This window comes from Parambassis ranga, chromosome 9 (assembly GCF_900634625.1).
Source record: "Parambassis ranga chromosome 9, fParRan2.1, whole genome shotgun sequence".
NCBI lineage: Eukaryota > Metazoa > Chordata > Actinopteri > Ambassidae > Parambassis > Parambassis ranga.
Window position 1 is genome coordinate 20,521,891 of NC_041030.1, and position 9,427 is coordinate 20,531,317.

Consider the following 9,427-nt stretch of genomic DNA (forward strand, 5'->3'; position numbering starts at 1 on the left):
ACACCAGCCAAAAATGGAATTTCAGTTCAATCATGTGACTGATGGTCATATGTGGGTCAGTCTTGGATTTCTAGTTGAGCTAAGGAGTGCACAAGTTTTCTTTCTTCATAGAATTATGTTAATATAACTTACTGCTGTGATTTAAATTTTTTGTCAATACTGTGGAGAACTCACACATTTTAACGCTTTTCTGTATATGTTGCTAACCATTTGTGTAGCCTTGCATTGAAGTCTCTCCATACTTACAACTACTACTTACTCAATACTACTCAATACTCCTTAATGTTCTAATCAGTCAAACGGCCTTTAACTGATATGACAGCTGACGCGAGCTGCAGGTTTTTGCCTGTAATGTTCCTTCTGCACTGCAGAGGATCCAGTCTGGAGCTGTGGAGCGTTCACACGTGCTCTGATGAGAATCCTGATAGGATCAGACAAGCCAAAGTTATCTCTGACCCTGAAAAATGCGGCGGGGACTTTGGACATGAACCAACAATGAGCTCATTTCTTTTTAGAAGCCACTAACGTCGCACCCATCGGCCACTTGTTGTTTTTGCGGGCCGCCCTGTCCCTCGCTAACGCCTCCCTGTTGATGCTGATTCATGGCTCCTTCTGAGTTACATAACACACATTCATGCTGGCTGGCACACTATGATTGCAGGGGGATCGGGCCGTGTGAGAGCTGCTTTCTGGGCACTTTCTGCCCATTTTTGGAACATGGAACGTCTGACCTGCTTTAGTTCCTGTTCCAGTAACAGTGCTGAGTACATTTCACAGCACTGGGCGTGGCACAGCAAGCGAGGAACGGCTATTAAATATGTCTAGAAGCTGAACACACCCTAACATGGATGTAGAACAGATAACAGTGTTTATTGTCCTTAATTCTGTGAATGCATTCCTGCCTCCAACTGTCAACACGATTCTGCATTAAAGTCATCCCACAGCCTGTGTCACGGGTCCATGTTTATTTCCCAACACACAGGCTGAGTGATGAGGCAGAATGTGGTGGATTTTTGCAGACGGATTTATGCCTTGTGCGTAAATTCTGATTTAACTCACAGAATACACATTGTCAGAGGAAAAATCATGATCACCCATTTATGATTAAAAAATCTGACATCTAGGGGACTTAGATATCATCTAAATTATGCAGAAAAAAATACAAAAATGAGGAAAAAATGTACAGATTTACCAGGAGGGGAAAACAAAAAAGCAAGAGGAAAACCAGAATATTTCAGAGAATAAAGTCAGAATCGTTACTTTCGTACCTCGCTAATGTGTGCACCTGGCTTTCCCTCTCACCTGTGGTCTCCAACCTGCATTCATGCTGGCTTCTTGTACCACCTTTCTGTTTAGAGAGCAGCCAGTCGGGTCAGACGGAGCAGCAGATCAGTGCAGCCGAGCAGAAGAGCCGCATGGACCTGCAGATGTCGACGGCGTTACATGGTACGTCCACCTTCACAACATGACTGAGAGCTGTTCCACACAACCACCCAGCACTGTCGCTCCAACATGGAGGACTTGTTGCTACTGTGTCAAAGTCTTTTAGCACCTTTTTCAAAAAGCTTCTTTAATTTGAGGACGTCAGGTGAGCGCTGTAGTTTGTTGTTTGTTGTGTTTTTTGTAGCCCTGCCTGAACGTTACTGTCTGTGTGGGTTTTTGCTTCACACTCTCACCTGTCAAAACACAGGAAACATGCTGCACTGCTGCTGCTACCGAGCGCCGCACACGCCACTGTACACACACGCATGTTGATACGTGAGAGCGCACACTCTCCCCTGCAGCAGTGAAAGAGGCCCCTCCAACCGGGGCAAGTCCTGGCAGATGTGCTGAGTCTTCTGGCTCTCTCTGAGGGTAGTTTGGTTTTTTCAGGCCTGTACTTAAAATGACTGAGATACCTCAGGCTGTGGAGGGACTTCCAATGCCTCACTAACAGACGAGACGGACACTTAATGGCTACTTTCCTTGCTGCCAGAAGCTCTTGATTGTGTTGGAGAGCTTTAGAGGGCCATTATCAGCTGTTTGTAATGAACTGACTGGGCTGAGTGGGTGGTTAGTGATGCAGGGGGAGGAAAGCGAAGGCAGAAATATAAATGAAACGACAACAAAATACAAGTTTGGCCTCAATTTCTCTCACCTGTAGGACAGCCGTGCAGTCAGAACACCCTGAAATCCATCATGAAGAAGAAAGATGGCCGACCTGACTCCAACGGCACCAAGAAGAACCTGCAGTTTGTCGGCGTTAACGGAGGGTGAGTGTAATCCTGATAATGTTTCAGTGGTGATTTTTGTGCTGCATGTCTCTGCTTGTTGTAACATTTACACAGCGTGTGTGTGGATGTTCTTTTCCTCTTAAACATGTGCTCATAAACATGCACCTGGCTGCTCTGCATGAGCATGTTGTGTCCAAATCTGAGCTGCTTGCAGTTCTGAAGGTTTCTTCTGTGTGTCTGTCGCCCCCTTGTGGCCCAGATATGAGACCACGTCAAGTGACGACTCGAGCTCAGAGGAAAGCAGCTCCTCTGGGTCTGAGGAAGAAGAGGACGAAGAGGATGAGGAGAAGGAGTACAAAGAAAAGGAGGAGGGATATAAGAACGTGGAGGGAAAGGGCGACGGAGAGGAGATCCAGCCTGAGGGAGCCGAGGAGGTTGATAAGAAGGATGACGAGGAAAGTTCAGAGAAGCAGAAGACCAGAGAGAGGTCAGTCACAGGAAAATGTTTCCATCTCACACAAGGGTGATGACACGTATATGTCTCGAGCCATGTTCTCTGTTCCATCTGTGTGTGATGTGCTTGAATGCGCAGGTATGAGCTGAGCGAGAAGATGCTGGCTGCGTGCAGCGTTCTCAAAACCCACCTCAGTGACCCGAAGGCTGTGAGCAGTAAAGATCTGGTGAGGACTGACGCCCGCTGCTGGACTGCGTGTAAACCTCAGCCATTTTGTTAAAGCGCCCCCCCTTCCTCCTCCTCCCACAGAGAGCGTGCCTCAACACCGTGCAGCACGAGTGGTTCCGTGTGTCCAGCCAGAAGGCGGCGATGGCGGCCATGGTGGAGGACTACCTGCGGGCCTTCGAGGCCGTCTCGCCCGCCGTGCTGCGACACATCGTCAACATGGCAGACGGCAACGGCAACACGGCGCTGCACTACAGCGTGTCACACTCCAACTTCCAGGTGGTGAAGAAGCTGCTGGATGCAGGTGAGAGAGAGAGAGAGAGAGAGAGCAGTGGCACCAAGTTTAGTTTTTGATGTTCGAGTTGAGACGACCACGTTTTTGTCCGGTGTTAGTAAGCCTCCTCCATGCCGCCGTCCCTCTGAAGGCTCAATAGACTGTGATGAGGTCCCGGCCACTTGCTGCTCTAAAAGCCTTTTGTGTCCGCGGCCTTTTGTGTCCTTGTGCTCGGTGACAGCACATCCGCCCCCCTGTGCCTATTGTTGCCTTTGTCCTCTCGCCGGCCTCGTTCCTTCAGGCCTCCTCTCGCTTTGCTCTGGTGTCTCGAGGTTTTTTTCTCAGACATGCATCATGGCTGCAGGACTCCTGATTGACTGAAACATCACAGGCCCGACACATGTCCGTGTACATTATTGTGTGGCTGACTGACATGCAGCGACAGTGACGAGTCAATCACAGGCAGGACTCGGAACATACGAGACCACCCAAAACGTGGCCTGGAGCTCCTTCTCATTGCTTTGTGTGTCTGTGTCTGTTTCAGATGTGTGTAATGTGAACCAGCAGAACAAGGCGGGATACACACCCATCATGCTGGCCGCGCTCGCAGCCGTGGAGTCGCCCAAGGACATGCAGATTGTGGAGGAGCTGTTTGGCAAGGGCGACGTCAACGCCCGTGCCAGCCAGGTCAGTGAGAGGAGGTCAGAGGTCAAGAGGCTGCCGCAGGGCGCACAACGAGGCATGAGTCAGGTTATAGTGTAAACAGGCTCACATAAAAAAAAAAAAGAATGATTTATAATTCTGTCTGTGATGTTCCTCAATTAACCAGAAACACAGTCTGAGCTCATGAGACGTGAGCACGTTTTTTCAGATTTCTGTATTTCCTGTAAAAAGGATTTGGTGACACCTGGTGGTGAAAGAAGGTAACTGTTAAGATTTCGTCTGGAAATTGGAGGATCGTTTTAGGTGGATTAATCTTAGTGTTATTATCAAGGGAAGTGTTGTTGTGTTATTTCATCATATTTGATTTATATTTTTGGATTATATGTAAACTGTAAAAAAACAAGAAACAAAAAACTGTTGTTTTGTTTTCAAAACGTAGGGGATATGATTACATTAAGAGACCAAGAAATAAAAGAGGTGTTAAAATAATAGTCAAGAGAATATTTAATCAATTAAAAATATATATTTATTAATAAAGAAATGAGTAATTAATCATTTTGCTGAGAGTTTAGTTTTTTTGAGTAAAAGTTGATGGAATGATTCAGTGTTGCTGCTCTCCTTCAGCACTGTAACTCCTTCTTTATGGATGTTTCTGAGTGGTTCCTTCATCGTTTGCCTGCTTGTGCTGTAATCTTCCTCCTGTCCAGGCGGGTCAGACGGGGCTGATGCTGGCGGTCAGCCACGGCAGGATGGACATGGTTCGGGCCCTGCTGGGTCACGGGGCCGACGTCAACATCCAGGACGACGAGGGCTCCACGGCTCTGATGTGCGCCAGCGAGCACGGCCACGTGGAGATTGTCAAACTGTTGCTGGGCCAGCCCAGCTGTGACGCCACGCTCAGCGACAGTGTGAGTAACTCAGGGTTCACAGAATTCGAGACAACTGTCTAACATCTCATGTTTTAATCTTTGTGTCCGTCCATCCTCCTTCCCTGCAGGACGGGAGTAATGCTCTGTCCATCGCTCTGGAAGCAGGACACAAGGACATTGCAGTGTTGCTTTACGCACATGTTAACTTCTCTAAAGCCCAGTCACCTGTGAGTGTTCTGTTTACACAAAAACCAAATCTATCCTCAGAAAAAAAACCTCCTGCTTATTGAATGCTTGTGTCTGTGTCACAGGGAACTCCTCGTCTCAGCAGAAAAACGTCTCCGAGTCCCACCCGGAGGGGCATGTTCGATTAGACGTCCCTCCTCTGCGCTGCTATTGGTTCTCGACGCCTTACCGACACCCACACGAGGGACTGACCTAAAATCAACCAACCAATGAGCTCTCTGGAAGTCCTTTTTTTTTTATATTTCTGTGCACGCTTGCCTCCACCATGAGCCCAAAGTGCCCTTTGAAAGATGAATGTAAACCAGCCGGTGCCTCGAGTCCCGTCAGGAAGAAACAATCAGTGAACCACTGACCGACCAAGTCAAACGAAAACGCCATTTTTTTTTTCTTTCTTCATCTTTTTTTTTTTTTTAGCTCAGTGTTGATCATTCAAGAGCACCAAAACATCTTCTGTGATTTTTTTTTTTTTTTTTTAGTTGACAGACCCACACGTTAGAGGAAATGTCTCCTGTATATATATATATCGCTCGCCTCCACATCCCGCTCTGAGACGACCTTAGACTGGAGAAATTCTACTTTTATACAAATCCTTTGTATCTATTTAAAAAAGAAGAATCTCAGTATTTTGAATATTTCCTATTACTACTTAACAATCCATGAAGTTATATATTTATCAAAGTATAGTTTTTAATGCAGATATGTATTTCATTGTACAGTGGTCGTAGAGTCTAGTTACTCTCCCTTTTTGTCTTTCACGTGTAATATAAGCTGTCTGTCCAACTCTAGTATTCATCACGGTACTGACTTTCATCTTCGAATGAGAATTGAAGTGCCTGAAACTTTGCCACGCAACAATAAACATTATTAAAGAGTCTAAACCAGGATGATGTCGTCTGCATTGTTCAACTGTTGATGACCAAAGTGAGGAAGATGTTCAGGTGTGACTTCTGTTTTCTCCCCAATAATTGGAGCCATAATGTGTCTTTACACAATATTTATTTGAAGGTTCAGCAGATTCTGATTCAAAGGAGGACGTTTAATGGTTAAATGGTTTTGTTATTGTCATTTAAACTTGGTCTTGGAGGGTTTGGAAGTCAAAACCGTTGACTTGGTCAGGTTTGTCCTCTGGTTAGACGGTCTTCTGGGTGAGAGAGAACATTTCATTAAACAAAAGTCGATGGCTGAAGTTAAGAGTGGTAAGAGTGACGCCCCCTGTACCTTTGCAGGAGCACGTTGGTTCTGCCGTACTGTCGTGACAGGGTGCCGGGTTCTCCTGGCCTGTGGGGAGCCTGCTGAAAATCTGCACCCAGAGTCCTGCAAAGACACGAGAAAGGATGACAAACGGTTTGGATCCACGCTGACGGAAGCAGGGTGGTCGTGTTACCGGGCTGCTGCGGGCTCTGACGTCTGCAGCCCTGTCAGCGGGGCGCACTCGGAGGTGGAGTCTGTGACCATGTGCTGGTTCAAATCCACCAGCAGCATCTGCATCAGCTGCTGCCAGGGGGCGAGCTCAGAGTCCTGCTGGGTGGAAGACTCCTGCAGGGAAACAGAGCCGGGAGACGGGTGTCAGGCAGCGAAAGAATCGGTCCTACCGGCGGGGTTAGGGGGCACTAATGTTTACCACAAGAGCGTGTCTGAGAGTAAGGGCTGCGTTCTGCATGGAGCTCTTCATCCTGTTCCTCCTCCTCCTCTCCTCCTCTAGCTCCACCTCCAGCCGGTTCAGATCTGCTCTGTGACTACTGCACAGCTCAGACAGTAAAGTCCGGTCCTGCCTGTGGAGGGGAATCACAGAAGTCCCTGGTCTTTGCAGAGTTTACTAATTCAACAATGTTTGAATCATCGAGCAGCAGCTTTGGAAAGATGACACAGAACATCTCTGACCTGAGCTCCTCGGCCTCGGCCAGGGCTCCTGCGTGTTGGGTCTGAAGCTGCTCCAGCTGCTGCCTGCAGACTTTCTGCTCTGCCTGCAGCTCCTGACACTTTTCTGTAAGCTGCTCCACCACCTGACGGAGAGAGGATGGAGGAAGTCATTTTGCATGTCAGAAAGAAGAAAACAAACATCGTGTGTGGCGTGAAACGACAACAAACCTTCTTCCGGGTGCAGCTGGTGCGTGACATCTCGCTCAGCGCCTGCTCCAGAATGTCCAGGTCCACTCTCAGCTGACTCTTGGACCCCTGCAGGGCCGCGTTCTGCACCATCAGGCCCTTCGCTTTTTGCGACAGCTGGTTGAAGCGAGCTTTCACCTCCATGTTCTCCCTGGTCACCTCAGGAACCTTCTGGTCCACCTGCTGCTGCACTTGTAGCGCCATGGCGGCCATGCGACTCTCCATCTCTTTCTCCATCCTTTAGTTGGGGAGAAGTTTGAATTACTGACTTAACTGATCTCCCCTTCCTGGGTAATCAATGAAGCTCCATGTAACAGGAGCTGATTCCTACTCATCAATCACTCATGTGTAAGTGTCAACCTTCTCTTCTCCAGCAGCGCTTTCATCTCCAGGCTGTGGACGTCATCTCTGTGCTCCTCCTTCTGTTTGGCCAGCTGCTTCTCCAGAGACTCCATGTCGGACATCAGCGTCTCCCTCTGCCTCTGGAACTCCGTCAGACTTTCCAACCTGTCGGCTAAGAAAAGGAGGAGGATGGAGCTCCATCAGCTCAGGCGTTTATCGTTATAGTAACGGGATTCACCGAAGTCTCACCAAGCTTTGCAACTTCTCCTGTGAGCTCATCGATTTGCTCTTGAAGCTGCTGCGTCTGCTGGCTGTGCTGCTGCAGCAGGGCGTCTCTGTCCCGGTCTGCCGCCCGCCGCTGACCCTGCAGCTGCTCCGTCAGCTCGTTCACCTCCTCCTCCTTCTGCAGCAGGGAGTGTTTCAGGAAGTCGGTGATGTCCTTCTTCTCCTTCTCCAGTGCGCTCTGCTGAGAGGTCAAGTCTTTGTTCTGCCTCCCAAGTTCATCACACTTCAGTAAACATCTGCAGGAGAAACGAGGCAATGAGCAGACAGATGTTAGGTTTACATTAACTTAACTGATGTAAGCAGATCTTTTTCAAAGTGAATTTGCACTTTTTAAAAAGTAATTTTAACTCACTTGTGTGAAGGCCTTGACTTTTAAATGGTTAAATTAAGACATACTGTTTTTATTCTGCTGTAAGGTGAGCTACAGGGAAACCTGTGGATATTTACTACAAGGCAGAGGTGGAGGAAGTACTGAAGCTTGGTACTTTAAGTAAAAGTACAATTACCCAGCAAAATATATACTCAAGTAAAAGTAGAAGTGCGACATCAACAATCCTACTTAAGTAAAAGTCTTAAGTACTTTTAAATGTACTTAAAGTATTCAAAGTAAAAGTACTCACACACTGAATATATGTGATTGATTTCCATTGCAAAGGATCTGAACAGGTTAAAATAATCAAATGAAAATGGACCATGTGTAGTTAATGTCCATGTTCAGTCCAGAAGCAGCTGTGGACAGGTCTGTGTGTCATGAGGCAGGCTGTGGGCATCAAGTGAACAGAGAGGCTGCTGATAACAAACAGGCATTCAGCATGTTTACTGTGTCAGTGTTCCTGCTGTAGATTCATGTTATGATTCATGTTCATCAGACATTAATGGATGGACCTGTGTTAGCAGACAGCAGCTAACTAGTTAGCTCACTGAGCCAGAGCACCGGCATCATGACTGAGGCTCATTATAGAAACACAGCTGGCAGCGTGACACCATCTCCATGCAGAGTCTGACCTCACATCAGTCCAGCACTGTGTTCATCAGTAGAAAGTCCAGGTAACAGCTGCAACATGGAGTCAAAGTATAAAGTATGCACCATTATTTTTACTTAAGTAAAGTTTAAATACATAAAAATGTACTTAAGTACAAATACTTAGTTACTTTCCACCTCTGCTACAAGGTCGTGGATGAGAGTCGAGCTGATTTTAAGTGCTGGTTCTGGTTGTGTAGCAGTTATTTGATGTTTTCCTGTTAAATACATGTATTTTTTTTAATCAATGACAGGAATGCTTTGTTTGCTTTGGTTTCCACTTGTTGATGCTAAATGCTAATTTGAAATTAGTAGCGCGGCTAACGAATGGCTATAGCTAGCTAAGCGATATGTAAATAAGCTGTTGCGGAAGTGACTCCACGATGAGTTAGTTTTGTCACACTTTATTAACTTATATAAATTAACACTTTCAGCACACAATAAGACAAAGACGTATTTCTTTGTCGAAGTCGTTCATACATGGCCTCTCACCTCTCCAGCTCCTCGTTCAGATACTTCACTTGTGTCAGGTATAATTCCTTCTCTCTGTCGTCGGACCCGGGTTTATCTGCAGCGGCGGCAGAACTCTCGTGTTTCTGTCTTTTCTTTCCTTCATCTTGTTTCTTCTCGCCGCGTTTTTTCTCCTTCTTTTTGGGCATGGTGTCGCAGAAAGTTGGCGTTAGGTTTCCTCCAGAAACACCAGAGGACAAACTAAACTGCTGCGTTGCT

General features: G+C 46.9%; 2 protein-coding genes across 6 annotated transcripts in view; one reads left to right on the top strand and one right to left on the bottom strand.

Moving 5' to 3' along the window:
* kank1a (KN motif and ankyrin repeat domains 1a) overlaps positions 1 to 5,826 on the top strand; it is a 38,482-nt gene extending 32,656 nt beyond the window's left edge. For 4 of the 5 annotated variants that reach the window (XM_028413563.1, XM_028413565.1, XM_028413564.1 and 1 more), the window contains exons 4-12: positions 1,357 to 1,446; positions 2,144 to 2,252; positions 2,473 to 2,700; positions 2,806 to 2,893; positions 2,977 to 3,196; positions 3,711 to 3,853; positions 4,537 to 4,737; positions 4,827 to 4,925; positions 5,010 to 5,826. In XM_028413563.1, coding sequence (XP_028269364.1) covers positions 1,357 to 1,446; positions 2,144 to 2,252; positions 2,473 to 2,700; positions 2,806 to 2,893; positions 2,977 to 3,196; positions 3,711 to 3,853; positions 4,537 to 4,737; positions 4,827 to 4,925; positions 5,010 to 5,072 — 1,241 coding nt within the window. In that variant the 3' untranslated portion in view covers positions 5,073 to 5,826. The remainder of the gene's footprint in view (positions 1 to 1,356; positions 1,447 to 2,143; positions 2,253 to 2,472; positions 2,701 to 2,805; positions 2,894 to 2,976; positions 3,197 to 3,710; positions 3,854 to 4,536; positions 4,738 to 4,826; positions 4,926 to 5,009) is intronic. The other variant, XM_028413566.1, reaches the window with a different exon arrangement.
* A 180-nt stretch (positions 5,827 to 6,006) lies between these two features.
* Positions 6,007 to 9,380, bottom strand: cfap157 (cilia and flagella associated protein 157). Its single transcript, XM_028414017.1, has 9 exons — positions 9,191 to 9,380; positions 7,642 to 7,913; positions 7,411 to 7,564; positions 7,033 to 7,288; positions 6,826 to 6,947; positions 6,566 to 6,716; positions 6,329 to 6,477; positions 6,163 to 6,258; positions 6,007 to 6,085 (listed from the first exon to the last, which is right to left on the bottom strand). The coding sequence occupies exons 1-9, from the start codon at positions 9,355 to 9,357 to the stop codon at positions 6,007 to 6,009; spliced, it is 1,446 nt and encodes a 481-aa protein (XP_028269818.1). The 5' UTR covers positions 9,358 to 9,380.
* Positions 9,381 to 9,427: the final 47 nt, after the last annotated feature.